Below are 21,590 nucleotides of genomic sequence, written 5' to 3' on the forward strand. Positions count from 1 at the left end.
CAGTACTACTTTATAACTCCAATTATAACAATCTAGATGTCTTAATCCAGTTCCCATCCCAGTAGCATGGGATAAGGTATAGCTAAGACCTTGACTTGTTCTAAAGGCAGCTGGATACATTGAACGATTTAACCAATCAGTTTGTTTTAGATAGTTTCTAACGCATGACCAGACACAAGTCGGGTGCAGTGAAAAAGAAACTGCATTACATGACATTTTTTAACACCCTAAATGTATCTCAACTCGTTAAAGCATTAACTGCTCAATGTGTGCCCAATGTCCTTGTCTGACGTGGACTTGCCAATTTTTTGCAAAAAAATAAATAGCCAACGACCTACATTCAGAATTGTTAGAGATGCGCACAACCAGATCTCTCTGCCGTCTTAGGTTTCTCCCCCCTATCTTACATGCTGCGCTCTGAGGCCTATGGGCGTGTAGCGCCCTACAAAAATCAAAATAAAATAAATAAACCAGATCCTGGTGCCACAAACTATCTATTCTGCACTATTAGCGGGACTCAATCCGTTAAATACTTTATGAAATCTAAACTGACTGCTTCCCTCAATGACTGCTGGCCTCCTGAAAGTGCTGCAGCACTGGCTATACCAACTTCTCCAGTCGTGACTGAGATTATTCAGTTATTTATCAGGGATCAAAGAAACCCAATTGTATACCAGACAACCCAGACAGATGACGCTCAATCTCACAGCTCCGCGACTAGGGTAAGATTTTGAAAACTATGCTAGTGCACTACTGCTCGTTTTTATAGAACACCAGATTTTAGATCCCCATCAGACAGATTTTTAACCAGGCAGGAGCTAAGAATTAGTGCAGACTTCAATGACGGACAAAGTAACATCAAGCACCCCATCCTGTAGATGTATCCGCTGCTTTTACTACAGTTGACACAAGATCCTGTTGGATTTGGTATGACCGCTCTGGTTACAATTTCTTTTTAAGATGGTTCGCTAATGGGGAGCCAGGAGGTTTTGAATACTCACCCGACAAAATAACCTGATCAATGCTCTGCTTTATTGCCACTATTTTTAATTTATATCCCCAGCCTCTTGCAAAATTACTTCATAGCTTTGGCAAGAAGTTACACAACTCAATTTGCAGTTTGCGCTGGACAGCATCAATATCATTTTTGTTGTGTGCATGTCAAGAGTACAATGTCGGATGAGTTCCAACCACTTGAAACATGATGCAACCAGAACCGAGATCTTATGTGGAGCTCAATCAGCACACTAGATGCCAACACCTGGTCCCTATTTAACTCAGTGGTTCAAAATTCATGGTGCCACTTGGACAATGACCAAAATTTGAAATCGGATTTACACAGCTCAACTTTAGAAGGGCTTTTGCACTATTTTTCATTTCCTCACTAGGTGGCTATCATCAATGTGACCATTGCAACTAAGGGGCTACTTGTGTATACTCTTCATGACTACAGCTAGAACACTACTCAAATGGTCTCAGAGATACTATCTGTTCAGGCTCTGGCAACGCCACTGGCTGCCAGTGACCAAGTATGCTCAATTTAAAGCCCTCTGCATTACACATCCTTCTTACTATACAGAAATACTTGCTTTATTTCAATGAAAATCACATACGACACAGGTTCTGATACATTTCTTTGTTCTAACTGAAGTTACAATGCAGAGAAGGATTATCAGTTGGTTTTTCACTCTGCACCATCCAGTGAAGAGGTCAGCGGGGCTTTGAAAACTAATGCTTTGTTCCATCTCTGCAAAATATGTTCAGCTAGTCCAATAAATGGTAACATAACCTGCATCTTGTGCAATTGTGAAACTGGCCTAACACGGCATCAAACATTTCTGTACAATAATGCAATAATCCTGACCAGCTTTCATTATCTGGTAGTAAACCTGTGCAAACTGTCCTTTGCTACGGTTATGTATAAGTCAGTGGCAGAGCTCTGGTGGGCTGAGCAGTAAACCTTTGGGACAGTATTCCAGGTCATCTTCAGAACTTTTGAGATCAGTCGGCATTCATACGCCACTTACCCAATCAGTGCTAAGGGCGTCTACCTCCGCCCTGAATTCTCATAAGCAGTCATTGTAGACTACCCTGCCCCAGCACTACAACCCATATCCTGCGCACACTTTCAGGCTTCGTTATCCTTGCGTCTCAGGACCACGGTGCCCACATTGTGACGTAATACACACTTTAACTTATGTTAAATGTGTTTTTTAATCTGTATCGTCACTTAATTATCTCTGCTCCAGGAATCCGATCCTACCCAAAATAGCACTCACTAGAGATTTTGAAATCCTGAGCTATATGAATCTCAAGCTTTAGAAAAAAGGCAATGTGTTATTTGTGTAGTATATGTAAGCAATCATTGTCAAAAGCACCCAGCATTTTCATAAAAGGGTAGTTAGGAGTGAGACCCACGAAACAGAAACCTTTGAAAAGAAAGACATTCCAAAAACAAATATCAATAAATCAGCAAAAAGAGCGCTAGAATATGGAGTCTACCTGCTTGACATTGTATCCAGTCTTTGCACTGGTCTCAATGAACATGACACTCAGCTCTTTGGCCCGCTGTTCACCTTCCTCGGTGGTGATTTGCCTGGATGCATAGTGCGGTTCAGAAGGAGAGGAGAGGCGCGCGCACACACACAGCACCATAGAAGGAAGACAGAGACAGACAAGGCAGGAGTTAGAGTTCAATGACGGCAAAGGAGTAAAGGATGGCAGACTAGGTATGGATGGTATGTCCTTTAACACCAGGCCTAAAACAATCCCATACATATTGTTGCAGGGTTCCCAGCAAGTTCATGTATATGCACATGCCACAAGGAGCTGCAAGGACTGAAATACTGCGACAAGCTACATTCTAAACACCTTGCATTGCTCAAAGCCTGTGGAGTCCGGTTTAGTGTAGAGAACAGAAACCATTTCACAAGGAATGTCCTCTGTCCCCAAATTCATAAGATACCCATATCTGTACACTTTTTTTACTACTTCATTTTGTTCAATAAAAAAAAGTTTTGGTTTTAACACATGAGGAAAAATATCTACCACAGCGTCGGTAATCGGCAATGAACAGAATCTGAAAAGTAAATAAATGTATTGCACAATCATCCATCAGGAACTAGCTAAACAGCTAGATATAAAGCAGGTGATGGGGTAAAAAAACGAGGTTAGAAAGGGTTGCTTGTGCTGGTGCACAATGCAAACGTCAGACAGCACTGGAAAGAAAGGATGATGCTCTATTCATTTTGACGGTTCTCAGCCTGTATTCTATGCAACCTTAGACAGATCAATGCCCAGTGGTATGTAGAGCAAGAAGGGTCCTGCCAGCTCACGCCCCCTAGGGAAATCTCCCACATATTTAGACAACCAACTAATCAATGACTAAGAAATCCGTCATACTCCGAATGAGAATTTTGAATGGAGAGATTGATTCACGTCTGCCCTGCCAAGGCCACCCCCTAGTAAGTGCATCAAATGGAGGCCAATTTCATTCGTGTACAGCTTTGTAATCGCCTCTAGCTCACTAGGAAATCAGAAATGTTGGTTTTAAAAAGGTCTTCTTAACAATCTAACAGCAATTTCTTTCCTGCAAGTTTTGCATTACTTATCACCAGATGTATGAATTGAGGTGGCGTTATAAGCCAAATGTTGTCCCTCAGCCAATTCAAAGGGTTAGCCTACTTGGTGGTGTCACAGTGGAAACTTGCCTCGACAAGAACTCAAAGTTACATGCAAGCACATTTGCAATTTTAAGTCTACATTGTAACCAACTTTCTTTGTGTACTTGTTCAGTTCCTAGTTTGTGAGGATCCTCGTTGCATGTGAACAGCACCAGATGCAAGCACGTGGGTGATACATTCACAACTGCACAGGCTGCCCGAGCCCTTCCGACACCAATGCCATGAAATGCCAATCTAATCCACAGAAAAGCATTCCCATTCCGACCCCCACCTTGAATAGACCTGTCCGCTGGACTTTTGAGGTTCTTCTTTCTCTTATGCCCCTCAGAATGGTTTCACATCATCTCTGAAGTCTTGTCTGCCACTCCTTGATGCTATTTTCACTTTGGTTTAGCAATGGTGGCAAAGGAACGATCTTCTATGCAATTACTTCTCATACCTTTACCACTCACCAACCTCAATTCAGTCTTTTCCTACACCCTCCCAATCATCAGATACTCCACCCTCCCATCAGCAGAACAATCTCAATTCACAAACGTGATACTCTCGTTCATGCATAACCTGCATGTGTCAGACTTTCAAACCAACATGTGCTCATTTACATGTTCAAATGTAATATGCTGCCAAAACCCTTGCATCTCACTGGATCCCCACCAACCGGACAATATACCCTTTGCCGACCACCGATCCTCACATTTCTGGAAGCCCCTGCAGTGTCATTCTTCTGGAATTGCCCTGCTTCACATTTGTCATCAGGTGGTTTGACACAAAGGCTAAAAACTGAGCAGTACGAGTACCTCAACGCTGCATCCATCTGCGGTTACTCTGCATGCTCCAGCGCACAGAGCATTTTCTTTAGGCAAAGTAGGAAAAGCAGCAAGACAGCACAGTAAGGGTATATTGGAGCAGCCAACGGACCCAGTAAGGCAGAGGAGCCTACAACCCATGGGTGACAGGCTAACAGAGACCTCATCTCTCTCAAGGTGCCAATAACATACAGTTAGTAAAGCAAGACTGTGGTAATTCACCCCCACGAAAGATTTGCTCAGCTATTGAATGTGCTGGACAAACAGCGAGATGGAATGCAGATCTGTAAAACTTGCAGGAAGCAGGACTTGGAGCAACGTCTAAAAACAAGGCAAATAAACTCTATAGCAATACAATACCATTGTAACTACATCAAATGCTAAATAATGCTAAAACATTGGCATACTATAGTCACGTCTCAATGAGTCATTAAAAGGAACCATCACTAGGTGCTTATAACAGATACAGTATTTCAGGGAGACTTAAGAGCTTTAAGAAAGATTGAGACACTACACCACCCAAAAAGAACACCATCCAAGCAAAAACTGCAATCACATTCATAACGGCTAGGAGCAGACTATCAAACATCGATTTTCGTAAATGAATGAATCTTAGTAAAAACAGGGATTGTAATGCTGCCCCCTTCATGCTCACAGCCCTCGAATTCTGTTCCACGAGGTGTGTTTGACTAACCTGATGATTACCAACTCTTTGCTCCAATAATGGGCAGGATACGTGGCCAGTTAGAGAGGGGTTGAAGATAGCTACGATGCAAAACTTCCATCACAGCCAAGTCACTTTTCCTGATGCATAATGTATCATCAATTAATAACAGCTAGGAGAGAATGGTTGGAAATACCGTCCTAATAGCGGGAGGATGGACAGAAGAAACTGGCTTTCCCGAAACATTTCCAAGGGCAGCTTTCCCTACCTGGGAATCTGCTTTTGTGCCCATGTCAATACAGTACAGTTTGGTAAAGGTGTTCACTAGACTCCAGAACTGCATATGCTTGATGGCTCTAGAAATGCTTCCCAACCATTCTGCATAAACAGCTCTACCTCAAGAATGAGCTGTGTTTGTCTAGAAAGGGGCGTTTCCTAGCTTTGATGCAGCTGGCTAGCATCTGGAAGCTGAAGGGGTATAGTCTTAGAGCAGCCAGATGAGAAGCCTGCTGTCTGAGGTGGCTTGGTACCAGAGAATTTCATAGGAGACCACTTGAACAGAATTACTAGTGTAGTGGCAGAGATCAACACACATTTTGTGCACCATATAGGAGGAATGGGTTGAGGCTCCTGGCAAGTAGACTGGCAGGAAGACCGTGGCGGGGAAAAGGGCAGCTTGGTAAGGAGGACCAGTCCGAAAAGGTTCGGCTCAGACCGGAGCCTGCATCAACCATGTCCGAAACAAAAGGGAAAATGTGAATCTGCTGGAGCTAGTTTATTTTCATCCCTGAAATTCTAGCCTGCAAGGTATGAAGGAGGATTACTTGGGCAAGGGGACCACCGGGCTCACAAGCGTGAGTAGGCCCTGATGGTTTCACTAGAAGGCCTACAGAAAATAAACAATATTGGGGGCTCGTTTTTTACTTTCTCTGAAAACATAATTGAGGTGCTGAGAGATGCACCTTATCCTACAAAGCACAACAGCTGAAACTGGAGGAGTATATAAAAGCAGTTTACCAGTCTTCTACCCAATCAGTGCCACAAAAGAAGCAACTTCAACAGCATGGCGGTTTCTATTACCCAGAAAGACTGAACCAATGTAGCACTTGAGAACTCAAAAGAGGGTGGCAAACAAAGATTATGAGGCAGTGGTAATGGAGTGGCTGCTAAACAAGCCTGCCAATCCAACAACCAGCAAGGAAAAGGTCGGGTTGTATTTAAGTAAGCTTTTTTCTTTATTTATTGGCACTTGGTATAGAGAAAACCTCACAGGTAAGTAAACAGAACATGAATGTATCATGTTCTATTGTATTCTACTGTGTGCTGTTCAATAGATGTGTATTGTACAGCACACAGTAGTAAACAGATACAAGGCTGAAAGGGAAAAGATACATGCAGCACTATATCAAAGAGTTATAGCTGGCAAGATATGCACGAAAGTAAGTGCAAATGTCCTTGGGGCAGCTAATACTCGGCAACCGAGTCATTTACAGTTCTTCCTTGGCATTTGCCCAAGTCACATCTTTCAACCACAGTTCATTCGTGGGCGCCATTTTGTGTGTCCACCTCATTAAGATCACTCTCTTGGCCAGCAGACATCTCAAATTCAGAAATCTGCGCTTAGTGAGCATTTTTTCCGTGTAACCTAGTATACATTCTCGCACAGTTAACCTCAGCTGTTGACCAACTAGATCAGCCAGTGAGCCAATGACAGCATGCCAGTAATTATGCAGTTTGAGACAGGACCATAACATATGTAACAAGGCTGTATTCTTGTCTTTGATTCTGGGACATTCTCTCAACCTATCCGTCTGAAACAAGCTCATCCTAAATGGGGGATAATACAATCTATTCAAGATCTTGAAATGTATACACCTGTATTTAGAATTCGACAGGGCACATATAGCCCTTCTACTGTGTTTGGAGATCGCTGCTCCTTTTGTAGCAGATCGTTCATACCGAGTGTGCGTCCATAGTTTGTGCCAGCTTCTATAGCATGGAAATGACATGCATTACTTACCGTAATAGCATTTCTGAGGATTGTTTCTGCTTAGATTCACATGCTGTGCATATGGTCCGACATCCAGTGGTAACTGCAGAGTATTGCATCTTGTCTTTCGGGCACCGAAAGGGGATGTCGGCACAGGCGTGTCTGAAACACTATCCCTATCGTGACGTGTGTAGTACCCAAAATCCCTCACGCGCCGAGGTCCCTCCGATTGTATTTTTTCTGCCATGAGGGAGCCCAAGGTTATAGTGAGTGAGTACATGAAGAGAGAACGTAGTAAGAAGTCTATGTTCCTTCCACCCCGAGCGGGGAGTCAGGGAGGGCGCATGTGAATCTAAGCAGATCCAATCATCAGAAATGCTTTTACGGTAAGTAATGCATGTCTTCTGATGCTTGTTAATCTGCTTAGAATCATATGCTGTGCATAGACTAGCGAGCAGTACCCGGAGTTGGAGGTGGGTTGTGAGAAGGAACAGTAAAAAAAGATGTCTTAGTACTGCTTGTCCCACCTGCGAATCAGACCTAGAATGAGTGTCTAGGCAAAAGTGTTTTGGAAAGGTGTGTACAGAACTCCAGGTTGCCGCTTTGCAAATGGACTCTAGGGGAACATTTGCAATGAATGCTATGGATGCCCCAGTGCCTCGAGTAGAATGTGCTCTAGGCTTGAAGGGCAGTTCTCTCTTTGCAAGAGTGTAACATAGTGTGATGCATTTGACAATCCACCTTGATATTGCTGATTTAGAGACGGGGTCCCCTTCTCTACCAGCTGCCACTGAAACAAAGAATTGTTTAGTTTTCCTCAGTGGTTTAGTTCTATCCATGTAGAACATGACTGCCCTGCGCACATCTAGTGTGTGAAGGCTTCTTTCGGCCATGTTAGTAGGTCTCTGGAAGAACGTGGGTAGTTTGATTGACTGGTTCACATGGAACTTCCAAATACATTTTGGCGCAAATCTGAGATGTGTGCGCAGAACTACCTTATCTTTGTGGACTGTAACAAAGGGGTCCAAAACCGAGAGGGCCTGTAGTTCGCTAACTCTTCTGATAGAAGTGATAGCTACTAGAAAGGCTGTCTCGTAAGTCAGTTCTTTCAGACTAGCTTTATGCATAGGCTCAAAAGGGGGTCTAAGGAGCCTAGTTAAAACCACATTTAGATCCCACCCATGGGCTGGGTGAGTGATGGGTGGATACATTCTTTTAACCCCTTCCATAAAGGCTTTAATCACAGGTATTTTCCACCACGACACCTTCTGCTGTGACATGGTGTAGGCTGACAACGCCGCTAGGTGAACCTTTAAGGAATTGAAGACTAACCCAGAGTCCAACAGATGGGTTAGATATAACACAATGTGTGAAGGCGAGCAATCGGTGGGATTGACGCCTTTGGAACTGCACCAGATGACAAAACGTTTACATTTGCTGGCATAGCAATAACGTGTGTTAGACTTTCTTGCCTCCCTCAGTATGTCCATGCATCTTTGAGGGAGTTGCAGAAGTCCAAACTCTATGACCTCAGGAGCCAGGCTGCTAAGTTCAGAGTTTGTGGGCATGGGTGCAGAGTCTCCCCCCTGTCCTGAGACATGTTGTACGGGCAGGGCAGCTTGACTGGTGGGGAGAGGGACATTTCCATCAGGTGCACGAACCAAGGCTGGCGAGCCCACATGGGAGCCACCAGAATCATGGTGACTGGTTCCTGGTGCATCTTGTATACTATCTTGTTCAGAAGGGGAGTCGGGAGGGGTAGGGGGGGAGCGTAGACCAATTTCCCCTTGGATCGGTTCTGGAGGTACCTGGAGGCGTAATCTTGGCATTGGCCGTTCTCCAGAGTAGCGAACAGGTCAATCTCTGGAAACCCCCATTCTGCGAAGACGTTGGATACAATGTCTTTATGCAGTCGCCATTCGTATTCTCCTGGCAGAGGAAAATCTCTGCTGAGTATGTCTGCCAGAAGATTGAGTTCCCTGGAACATGTTGGGATATCAGGAACATCTTGTGTTTGGAGCCCATATCCAGATGTTTTGGGACAGCTTGGATAGCCCTGGAGAGTGAGTGCCCCCCCCCCCTGTTTGTTCAGCTAATACATTGCCGTTGTGCTGTCGGTTAGGACCAGCACTGTTTTCCCTTGCAGTTGCTCCTGAAAGGTTTTCAATGCTTTGAACACTGCTAGTAGCTCCAGTAGGTTTATATGGTTGGACGCTACCTGAGGGGACCACACACTGTGCGCTGTCGAAGCAGGTGAGACACCACCCCCATGAGAGATGAGTGTCGTGAGAGTGGCTTCCACTGCAGGGGTGGTGAAGGTTTTCCCCTTCAAGAGGTTCTCCCTCGACCACCACTGCAGAGAGAGAACGAGGGCTGGCGAGACAATTAACAGATCTTCCCATTGTCCGCTGGCCTGACACCACTGGCTGTTGAGCCACACTTGCATGGGACTAATTGCGCAGCCGCGCGTGGTGAACCAAGTATATGCATGGCGCCATCATTCCTAGCAAACGCATAGCTTTGCGTACCGTCACCTCTCGACTGGCTACATCCTGAGGGACCTGAGAGAGCATGTTCTGAACCCTCTCACTGGAAGGGAAGACTAGACCGTCTTCCGTACGAATTAGAGCCCTCAGGAACTGTTTTACTTGGTTGGGGACTAAGCTGGATTTCTTTTCGTTGATAGAAAAGCCGAGACTGAACAACAGGTCTACTGTTTTTTGGGTGTTCGAAAAACAAACGTCGAACGAGTCCCCTGTGATGACCCAATCGTCGAGGTAAGGGTAAACTGGAACTGAAAGTCTGCGCAGGTGTGCCGCTGCCACTGCCAAGACCTTGGTAAACACACTTGGCGCCGAGGCTATGCCGAAGGGGAGTACCTTGAACTGGTAGTGTTTGTCCTGAATCACGAACCTTAGGAATTGTCTGTGCGCTGGCAGCATTGAAATATGAAAGTATGCATCTTTCATATCCAATGTTGTCATGAAGTCCCCCTGTTTTAGCAATGGGATCACCTCTTGCAGTTTTACCATGCAAAACTTCTGGGGCTTTATGAACTTGTTTGCTGGGCACAGGTCTAGAAAAGGACGCATGGTGAGATCCTTTTTGGGTACAAGGAAGTACACTGAATAGATACCCTAGTTTACCTGAAGAATCGGGACGGCTTCTATGGCGTCCTTTCCTGGCAGCGCTTCCACCTCTTGGATCAGGATTTGCAGATGTTCCGGTGAAGGCGTCGATGTTTCGGCGGTCTGAACTGTGGAGGTCGGGCGAATTCCCACAGTAACCATGGGTGACCGTCTTTAAGACCCACTGGTCTGAAGTTATCCCCGCCCATGCCTTGAAGAAGGATGTTAATCGCCCCCCCCGACCTGGGAGACATGGGAGGGGACCTGGACTTGGTGGTCATTTCTGACCCGAAGTTGACGCTCCTCTGGAATTGGAGCCTTGCCTCCATTCTTTCTGCGCTTCTGACCCCTCTGGGGGTAGTAAGTGGGGCTTGAAGCAGTTTGGCTTGAGTTGAAGTTGCCCGTGCCAAAGTTGTTTTGAGCGGGGCAGGCTTGTCCTCGAAAGGACCGCCGAGAATTACTGCCCCTCTGTGAAGAGGGTTTCTGGGAAATCTGGTGCAGCGACTTAATAGTCTTGTGCTCCTTCTTGGCTGTCTCCAACGCATCATCTACCGCCTTCCCGAAGAGGTTGGCCTCTTCGATGGGTTTGTTGATAATGGATGCCTGGGTCTCAGGCCTGAAGCCCGACGTGCACAGCCACGCGTGCCTCTTTAAGAGAGTACCCTGTGCGAGAGACCTGCCTGCTGTCTCTGCGGTGTCCAGAGTATTCTTTACCACATTCTGATTGGCAAGTTTGCCCTCCAAGACAATTGCGAGAAGCTTGGCTTTGGTTGGTTCCGGAACCTCTTGAAGGCCTTCTTGGAGTAGGTTCCATTGGGCGTCGACATAGCTTGCTAGTAACGGTGTTTTATTGGCAATCCGGACGGTATAGGCCGCCACCGACGTAACCCGTTTGCCTAAGGCATACAACCTTTTGGACTCCTTGTCCGGGGGTGACTCTCCCGTGGCAAGGGGAACCCCTGCTCTCTTGCGAGTGTTGGTCACCACCAGCAAGTCTGGGATTGCGTGTCCTTTGATATAAACCGGGTCGGTGGGGAAGGGTCGAAAACGTTTTTCGACCCTTGGGTTCACAGCCCTAGTCTGAGCATGTGTGAGTAAGGAAGGGGCCAGCCGTCTCTTTACAGAGCTCAAGAGAGGAATAGACTGGCTTGCCGGAGGCTTTTCATTAATAATGTCCTCCGCAAAATCTTGTTCGGGCAAGGCTTCAAGCGTGGCAATTTTAAAGAATTCCGCAGCTTTTTTCAACATGCTGTTGAAAGCCATTTGATCATCCACCGCGGAAGCTTGTCGAATCGGGGTGGATGGGGGAGAATCGAGGCAAACCATATCAGATTTGTGATCGTACTGCTGGGTGTCCTCCCAGTTGTCCGTTGCTCCTTGATCTTCCCCATAGTTGTCCAGAAAAGAGGACTCCTTTTCTTCTGTATAGATGTCTCTATATGTGTCCATCTGGACATCTTGTTGATAGCCAACTTGGTGTTGGACATCTAGGTGTTGGACATCTTGTGTTTGAGGGTTAGGGTCTACCAGAGCTCTTTTCGGCGGAGGTTGATCAGAAAACCTGAAAAATTGCTCCAGCTGATCCATACACCCCTCGAATTGCTCCGTGGTCCTCTTGGAAGTCTGAACACCGGATCTTGGGCGCCGGAGCCCACAGCCGTAGACGATTCCCCCGTAGTCTTCGTCGAAGATGTTCTTGATGGGCGAAGTGACTTAACGGGGAATAAAACCGACAATTCGGTAACAAACAATGTCTCATGAATAGCTCCGCTATAGGGCGACCAGTTATCTGGGCGGAAAAAAACAATCTGAGGGACCTCGGCACGTGAGGGATTTTGGGTACTACACACGTCACGATAGGGATAGTGTTTCAGACACGCCTATGCCGACGTCCCCTTCCGGACCCCGAAAGACAAGATGCAATACTCCGCGGTTGCCACTGTTTGTCGGACCATATGCACAGCATGTGATTCTAAGCAGATTAACAAGCATCAGAAACTTTTTTTTCCTGGGGATGCATTTAGTATGTACGATAGGCATGCATGTGATGGGGGTTCAACAGGTAACACTGTCCACGGAGACTGAAATGCCACTCACATTTGGAGCTAGTGCAGTACTTGTAGCAGACTATCTCCGGTGACTGTTTTCAGGTCATCCCATTGTACATGGCGGCCCTCTGCATACAAGTCGCTGACTGTCAGGATACCAGCTGCACGCAAGATCTTTGCGATGCACTCATCAGTGGTGGGAGACAACATTTAAACAGATAGCAGCCTTTTGTCTAGCCTTTTCCACACCCTCCAGGTCGCCCCTACTGGGTCTAATGGATGTGCAGGCTGATATCCACCGCCCGCCAACAGCGACAAGATGGACATAAGGCAAAACAGGGTAATCCCGACCAGTAAATTGTATAATGCATTTGCGCCCGCCACCAAGTAGTAGAACTTTAGGTCAGGGGCGTTGAACCCTCCATTCTCATGTGGCCGGGCTAGATGCACCCACCTCAGCTGGAACGAACCACCAGCGCATATGCAAGAGGTGCACGCTGCTATGAGGTCCTGGATGAGTGCACGACCCAGGCAAAGCGGTATGCTATGAAACATAGCAATTTAGGTACTATTAGCATATTAATTAAGCACAGCCTCCCTGCTAGCAACATCAGTATATTGCTTGAATTTCATGTTAGTCATGTATACCCCATAGTTCAGCTCTTTAGTCAACGCCGACGAGCAGGTTATTCTAATTACCCGATAAGTTATTGACGGCGCCGGTCATTCCGACCACATTGATGGGTCGGTTCCTGCGTGTCGTCACTCAGTGGGAATATTTATTATTTAGACGCAGGCCTGAGTAGTTGCCAAACTTCAGCACAGTATCAATTGCACTTGCCAAGTTAGTCCCTAATATATAAGAGGTCATCTGCATTCAACGATATGATGTCCGTCTTCCCTACTATCCGTATACCTATGCGATGGTGTGTGGCACGTGACATACCCCATCTGCGAGTGGTTCAATCACGAACAAGAAAAGTAGATGGGACAGAGGGCACCCCTGCCTTGTCCCGCCACCCAAGCACTGCACTGGGGAGTCACCACCATTACTACGGACCCGGGCAAAGGATTGTTCATAAAGCAGCCTAACCCAGGAAATCTAACTGGCCCAAACCTGTAATTGGATAGTACCTGAAAAAGGAATGGCCACGATAGAGTCAAATGCTTTTTGCCTATCTAGAGAGATTGCTACAGTCTGGTGCTCCCGAGAGGTCTGTGCCATGATGTTCTAGAGTTGTCTTATATTCAATGTTATGGAGCGGCATGACTGATCAGGGTGGACCATGTACGCCATAAGGGGGCTAGTCAAAATGCCAGGACCGTGGCAAAAATCTTAGCGTCAGTATATATGTGTCAGTGGTCTGTAGGACCCACAGTCCTAGCCAGCCTTAACTGGCTCAAGCAATAATATAATGGCTTCTCGTACAGATAGTACCCCCTTTACTAGCGCTTCCTCCAAATGTTGCAACAAGCGCAGCAATAAAACTTCACGTTTTTCCTTATAGAACTCGGACCCAGACTGTCTGATCGAGGCACTTTGTCGTCAGGCAAATCTGATATGGCTGTGCTAACTTCCTCAATTGTAAGAGGCACCTCAAAAGTACCATGCGTCGCCCCAGAGTAATGTGATCAGTGTTCCATTCAAAAACTGCTCTGTTTGGAGTGGCACTGCCCTTTGGCCGATATAAAGCCAGGTAAAAGTCATAGAAAATGTTACTAATTTCTGCATCAGTGTGTGCCGTAGACCTGTCTGCTTTTCTGATGTATGGTATATGCGCATTGCCAGATACAGATTTAATCAGGCGGGCTAATGTCGGCCTCCACGTATTTCGTGGCCAGCATCGGCCTATCCATATATTTTCGTTCCCTTTGCGCAATGTCCCTGTAGGCGTTCAACACAGTTTTGACCTCCGGGTGCAGATCTAGTGAAAGGCACTGCTCACACCTTTGCTGTAGAGCCAGTAGCTCAGATTCCTTAACAGCCGATGCTCTCCTCAAGCATTTAAGGACCCCAAATTCTGCCGACATAGCCACCCCTCTAACATAGACCTTAATTACCTGACAAAGTGCTGCTACTGAAGATACTGATCCCACATTATCCAAAAAGGAGGTCCCTTGTTCGTGTAAGATTAGTGAGAACGCAGGGTTTTAAGGTGCAGCCCGTTTGAACCGCCAAGGTGGGCAGGATCCACGGACCATAAATTGCATGGTCAGGAGTAGGGGGGAATGATCATAAAGTGTGCAGGGTAATACTGAGCAGTGGACACCTTGAGCAGTGAAGCGGATATCAGCCATGTATCAATTTGAGAGTACCTATGTACAGAGGGGTAAAACGTGCATCCTCTATCCATGCAATGCACATTCTCCACGTGCCCAGAGCTCTAGAGACTGCACACCATGTAGTATTTCCTGCACAGCTTTGGTCAGTGATAGAGCGGAGGTGCCGGTGCAGTCCAGTGTTAAGTCTAATACAGTGTTCAAGTCCCCTCCAAACACAATCTCTGCCAACGGGTACAAAACGCATAATGCAAATACCTTCCTATAAAAACCCGGGTCATCCAAACTGGAACCATACATATGGTTTAGGATAACTTCTGCCCTATACAGGATGCCATGCACCATGACGTATCTGCCCTCAGTTTCCACGTTAGTTTCTAAATGTGTGAATCGCAGCAAGCTGTGTATTATTAAGGTTCCTATGGCCAGGGGTGTTGCTAGGTCTGGAAAGACCCGGGGCTGCGCGGATGTCAGAACTGTCGGGACTGGGGGATAGCTGGCCTTTTGGTTGTAGCTCCTGAGATTCTATCCGGGGCTACAACCAAAAGACCAGGGGCTATAGCCCCCTTAACCCCCCCCTTAGCAACGCCTCTGCCTACGGCATTCGTGGAATATGCTGTGTAGTATCGCTGTGAGCCCCAGCTCATTGCAAAGCTGAGTGCCCAACGCTCAAGTGTGTGCATTTCTTGCAAGAACAAGGTTTTAGCGCCTTCTCCATTGGCATATGCTACGATTTTGCAGGCCTTCACTGGATTGCATAACCCCCTGACATTTCAACTGAGAAAGTGAATGTCTGCGTCAGCCCATCTGTGTGCGCCACGACTGCTTGTGTGCGCCATCCTACAGCATGCGCAATTGGACGCTTTGACCGTGTCCTATCTCGTGTGTCACCAAGCGTTACACAACCTGTACCAACCCCCCACCCTCATTGCACCCTGAACAATGGCAGTGTCTACCCCCACCCCCACATTAATCAACCCCAAACTGACCATTTACACGTGTAAGGGGGACATCTTATCGCCCAGAGCAGGCGACCCCCATCAACTTATTAGAACACAAAGTATGGGCGCCCAGCCCAGAATTATAGACATTACAATGAACCCATATCAGCCACATTATGACATTATAGAATGATAACAAGTTTAGGTTGAAGACAAGCCCTCAGATCGGGGGATCACATAGCAGGATGTGTGTTTCTATAAAGGACACAGCCTCAGATGAAAAAGTAGACCTTGTTATTGTGTTGGAATTAGAGTATAGCTGGGAACAGCATGGCATATGATATATTCAGCCCTCTCAGCAATGTATTTACGCCAACAAAAGGAACAAGTTACTTACCTGTAACTGTTGTTCTCCAGCATGGGTCTGGCATGGATTCACATGCTCAAGAATATTCCCCGTCAGGCTGGGAATCCTTGGTACAGAAAATAATCAGTTTCAGTTTCGTTTCTGATCTGTCTTTCCCAGTAGTAACCAATCACTGATCTCTGGGTCATACTGCCCCCAGCCAATGACTGCCCTCTCCCTAAGCCCCACCCCCAGCAGCCATCCTCAGATTTGGTAGCACGTAAAGTGGCACAGTATGACCAAGTGAAGAGCCGCAGAGGGGAAGAAGGGAGGGTTTGCATGTGAATCCATGCCAGACCCATGCTGGAGAACAACAGTTACAGGTAAGTAACTTGTTCCTTCTCCAGCATGGGGTCTGGCATGGATTCACATGCTCATGAATATAAGAATACATAGGAGTACACACATGCACAACCACTGGGGGTGGCAAAAGGCTCAACATCAAGCATTACATAGACTCAACTATAAGCAACTCTTACCTCCTCACCAGCCCCTTCAGGCGAACAGGTTGCGCAGCACTGCTTGGTCGACCCTGGACTCCTCCCTGGAGTCCCGATCGACGCAGTAGAATCTTGTGAAGGTGTGCGTCGACCTCCACGTAGCAGCCCTGCAGCTGTCCAGCAGAGGCACACAAGACAAGAAGGCCGTGGTAGCAGCAATCGCTCTGGTCGAATGGGCTCTCGGACGGCCGGGCAGCGGTCGGTTTGCCAACCGGTGACAGTGCATGATGCAGCCGGAGAGCCATCTGGAAATGGAAGCCTTTGAGAGAGCCTTCCCTTGGTTCACAGGTCCAAAGTTCACAAACAGCTGTGATGTCTTCCGAAACCTCTTTGTGCGGTCCACGTAGAACTTCAGCGCTCTAGCTACATCAAGCGAATGCAAAGTCCTCTCGGCCGGCGACAAAGGCAACGGGAAGAAAACTGGCAACACCAAGGGCTCGTTGAGGTGGAAGTCCTAGGTCTGGCAACACCAAGGGCTCGTTGAGGTGGAAGTCCAACGGCACCTTGGGCATAAAAGAGGGGTGCGTCCTCAGCACCACCCTCGTGTCGTGAAAAGTCAAGTATGGAGGCTTGCAAGATAGGGCCTGGATCTCTCCCTGGATCTCTCCCACTCGTCGTGCAGAGGTGATGGCCACGAGAAATGCTGTCTTCCACGACAGGAACTTCAACGGTGCCGAATGCATAGGCTCGAATGGGGCCCCCATGAGCCTGGTCAGCACCACGTTGAGTTCCCACACCGGGGCAGGGGCCTTCACCGGCGGGAACGATTGGAATAGTCCCTTCATAAATTCCTTCACCAGGCGATGAGACCACAAGGACGCCCGTCCTGTAGTTCTGGTGTATCGGGAAATGGCAGCCAGATGTATTTTGATGGAGGTGTGAGCCAGTCCAGCTTTGGCCAACGACAGTAGGTACGGCAGTACTTGAGGTGCCGTAATCCACAGCGGGTTAATCTTCTGTGCATGGCACACTTGTGTCCGTAGCACTTGACAGTTGAGGACGCCCTGGTCTTTGCAAGAACCTCTCTGCAGTCAGCCGGGATATCGTACCCCCCAAACTCTAGTGCTGCAGGAGCCAGGCCTGCAAGTTCAGCGACTCTGGGTCGTGATGAAGAATGGCGCCTCCTTCTCTGGAGAGAAGATCCGCGTCGCCGGCAGCTTGACAGGTGGGGACGCTGATAAGTCCAGAAGGTCCGTGAACCAGATCTGTCGGGGCCACGCCGGTGCGACGAGGATCATCCTGTACCGGGACCTCTTGAGCTGGTTGATGAGCCGGAGCAGCAATGGCAACGGAGGGAACGCATAGAGGAACAGGTCGTCCCAGGGGAACGAGAAAGCATCGCCCATGCTCCTCGGCTGGGGGAACCTGCTGGCGAACCTCTGGCACTTGGGAGTTCGTCGCAAACAGATCGATCTGGGGTTTGCCCCATCGCTGGAAGAGTCTATCCACTTGATCCTACCGTAGTTCCCACTCGTGGCACGAGCGCAGCTCTCTGCTGAGTGAGTCGGCGATGGTGTTTTTTTTTATCCCTGCCAGATGAAAAGGCACCAGAAACATCCCTTGGCTGACGGCCCAATGCCACAGATCCTGGGCTTCCTTAGATAGGGCTGGGGATCTGGTTCCGCCCTGCTTCCTGATGTAGTTCGTGGTGGTGTTGTCGGTGAAAATCCTCACCACCTTGCCCTTGAGGGACGGAAGAAAAGACCTGAGGGCCCAGAACACTGCATTGAGCTCCAAGATGTTGATGTGGAGCGGCTTCTCCTCTGGGAGCCAAAGGCCTCTTGCGTGAAGATCTCTGGTGTGCGCTCCCCACCCTTCCAGGGAGGCATCCGTCGTCACCGTTACCTAGTGAGCTGGGGTCTGAAAGTCTGTGCCTGCTGTCAGATGATTGCGGGTGCCCCACCACCGGATCGCTTGTCGGAAGGTCTCGTTGAGCGGGATCCTGTCCTCGAAGCTGCCCGTCGCTTGGATCCATCGGGCGTCGAGGACATCATCCCGAGGAGGGACTTGATGGATCTCACCCTCGCCACATCCGTGGCCAGAAAGTGCTGCACCTTGCCCAGGATGGCCCTCGTCCTTTCCTCCGACGGCGAGGCCAGCCGCGCCACTGTGTCGAGCTTGGCTCCCAGAAACAGGGCGACTTGCGACAGGACCAGGTGGGATTTGGGAAAGTTGATGGAGAATCCCAGGTCCGTGAGCAGCTGGACGGTCTTTGCTGTGTGTTCTACGGCGAGCTCCCTTGTCTTTGCTCGGATGAGCCAGTCGTCCAGATAGGGGTAGACGTGGATCCCCTGCAGGCGCAGCCGCGCCGCCACTGGTGCGAGGCACTTGGTGAACACCCTGGGTGCCGACTTCAGTCCGAATGGGAGGGCCTTGAACTGGTAGTGCCGTCCTTGGACCACGAACCTGAGGAACTTTCAGTGCCCTTTTAGGATGGAGATGTGGAAGTACGCATCCTCGAAGTCCAACGACAGGAATTCGCCCTCCTCCAGCTGTCCCAGCACGTGCTGGAGCGGGACCATCCGGAACTTCTGTGCTTGATGTACTTGTTCAGTCGTCGCAGGTCCAGGATGGGACGCCATCCTCCTGTCTTCTTTACGAGGAAGTACCTTGAGTAAACTCCGGAGCCCGAAGCCTCTTTGGGACGAGCTCGATGGCACCCTTCTTGAGCATCGCCCTTACTTCCAACAGCAGTTGAGGGACGTGATTTTCCTTCCTGGCCACAGGGGGAATGTGCAGGCATTTTTTAGAAATTCGAGAGCGTGCCCCTGGGCCAGGGCGTGTAGCACCCAACGGTCGGTGGAGATGGACTCCCACACGCTGACGAATTTCGCCACCCGGACTCCCACTGGGGTGCTTTGGTGGGGGCCCGATGCCACGGTCGGTTCAGTCCTGTTTTGAGGCCGCCTTGCCACCTTGGCCTCCCTGGCGACGACAGCGGGATCCACCCGACTTGCCTCGTCCCCTATAGGCTTCCTGCGACGAAGAACGGGCCGCTTGACGGTAGGTAGAGGAGCCGCCGCCAAAACTTTTGGAGGCCCCTTGCTTGCCTCGGGCGCTCCAAAAAGACGGCCGTCGCTGCTGGAGAACTCCCAGGGCCCGGGATGTCTGTGTCCGTTTTGATGGCTTGCAGGGACTCATCGACTGTTTTCCCCAAACAGGTTGTTCCCGTCGAAGAGCATGTCCAACACCTTGGCCTGTACGACCTGGTGGAAATCAGTCGCCTTGAGCCATCCGTGCCGTCTGAGGCAAACGCCGTTGCCCAACTGGCGGAAACCGATATCAGCGATGTCCGTCGCCACCGTTATGGCGTGGTCCGACGCCACTTCGCCTTCTTGCAAGATTTCCAGGGCCTCCGCCCTCTTTTCGACGGTAGGAAGTCCAACAAAGGAGCGATTTTATACCACAGCTCCCTTTCGTAGCGGGTAACAATCGCCAAGGCGTTGGCTGCCTTAATCGTCGTCGCTGCCGACGAGATGACCCATCGTCCCATCGTGTCCAGTTTCTTTCCCTCGCCGTCCGGCGGGGAAGTCGATGTTGAGGCCAATGCCCCCCCCGCCTTCTTCCTGGCCGCCGCAGAGACGACCAAATCCGGGGTCTGCTGTGCCCTAAGGCACAGAGGGGCCGCATCGGGGACCCGGTACTTTTTCTCGTAACGGTCCCTTTTTGCCGGCATCGTGGATGGGTTTTTGAGAAGGGAAAGTCCCTCGTCCCAGATGTCATCCAGCAGAGGCACGGCGAGGACCGTCTTCCTCTTGGCCTCCGACGTATTCCTTATCTTATCTTAGGTATCTCCTTCCAGCTTTGCTGGCCTCAGAAATTTTTTCTCTAGAGGGCGGCGTCCGTTGCTCAGTTCCGTTTTGTAGCCCACAGTTTTTCTGTCTGGACTAGACTAATCACCCTGAAGGAGCGTAAGCTGCAACAAGGGAAGTAGTACTGCGGGGATGGATGGGAGGGTCGATAAGGAATACGTCGGAGGAACATCCCATCGAAAGAACGTTACAAGGTAAGAAGTAACTTGTTCTGCGAAGGGATTGTGTCCTCCGACGTATTCCTTATCTTAGATAGGCTCCCATAGCAGTATTCTGTTATTGGAGGTGGGAGTACTGACTTCATGCTTCCTTTTATTGATGAATAGAGTGCAATACTGCCCTTCCAAACCTAGTCTCTTGACTAGAGGAGGAATCCAAGTCGTAAAATCGTGTAAAGGTATGGACGGACGACCATGTGGCAGCCGCACATATGTCTTTAACCGGCACTCCTCGTTTGAGGGCCGATGAAGCTGCAATACCTCTGGTCGAATGAGCCCTAAGATTTGGAGGGGGCTCTTTTCCTGCCAGTTTATAACATTCCAAAATGGCTAGAATGATCCATCTGGAAATGGTCCGCTTAGTTATCGGTAACCCCGGCTTGTGACCTGCGTAGCCCACAAACAGCTGGTCTGCCTGTCTTATCCTAGCCAGTCTACTGATATAAAAACTTAAAGCCCTTCTAGGGTCCAGCCTGTGTAACCTCTCTTCCTCTTTTCCCGGATGAGGAGGAGGATAGAAAGATTGCAGGGTAATCTTCTGAGTGATATGGAATTCAGAAACCACCTTTGGGAGGAAATTAGGCTTCACTTGCAGAACAACTTTGTCTTTGTGAAAGATTGTATGAGGGGGCTTTACAAGAAAGAGCTTGTAACTCGCTCACCCTTCTAGCAGATGTAAGTGCTATTAATAAAACAGTTTTAAGGGTAAGAAATCTTAACGAACAAGGATGGAGTGGTTTGAAAGGTGTGCCCATCAGGAAAGTTAGGACTAAGTTTAAATCCCATAGGGGGACCTGGAATGGTCTTGGGGGATAAACGTTAGTTAACCCCTTTAGAAACTGTATTACCAAGGGTAACTTGAAATAGGATGGTTCTTCCGCAGTGCGCTTAAAGATGGATAGCACTGCAAGATAGCCCTTAATGGTGCCAACTTGAAGGCCTGAATTCGCCAAATATAGAAGGAAGGACAAAACCATTGGTGTACCACATGATAAGGGGTCGATATTCTTTTCTCTACACCATCTGCAAAATCTGTTCCAACGGCAGCGGTATAAAGACTTTGTTGCTGGCCTCCTTGCCGAAAGCAACACCTCCATATCATCATCAGGGAGGT

At 48.5% G+C, this 21,590-nt stretch overlaps 1 protein-coding gene across 9 annotated transcripts in view; it reads right to left on the reverse strand.

Moving 5' to 3' along the window:
• LOC138480737 (ras-related protein Rab-6A-like) overlaps positions 1 to 21,590 on the reverse strand; it is a 457,834-nt gene that overhangs the window by 43,213 nt on the left and 393,031 nt on the right. For 6 of the 9 annotated variants that reach the window (XM_069612467.1, XM_069612468.1, XM_069612466.1 and 3 more), the window contains exon 6: positions 2,503 to 2,596. The exons of the other annotated variants lie outside the window; for them this stretch is intronic. In XM_069612467.1, the coding sequence (XP_069468568.1) occupies positions 2,503 to 2,596 (94 nt within the window). The remainder of the gene's footprint in view (positions 1 to 2,502; positions 2,597 to 21,590) is intronic. 9 annotated transcript variants of the gene reach the window in all.

The sequence above is a fragment of the Ambystoma mexicanum genome, chromosome 5p (genome assembly GCF_040938575.1).
Source record: "Ambystoma mexicanum isolate Mex_15411 chromosome 5p, UKY_AmexF1_1, whole genome shotgun sequence".
NCBI classification, from domain to species: domain Eukaryota; kingdom Metazoa; phylum Chordata; class Amphibia; order Caudata; family Ambystomatidae; genus Ambystoma; species Ambystoma mexicanum.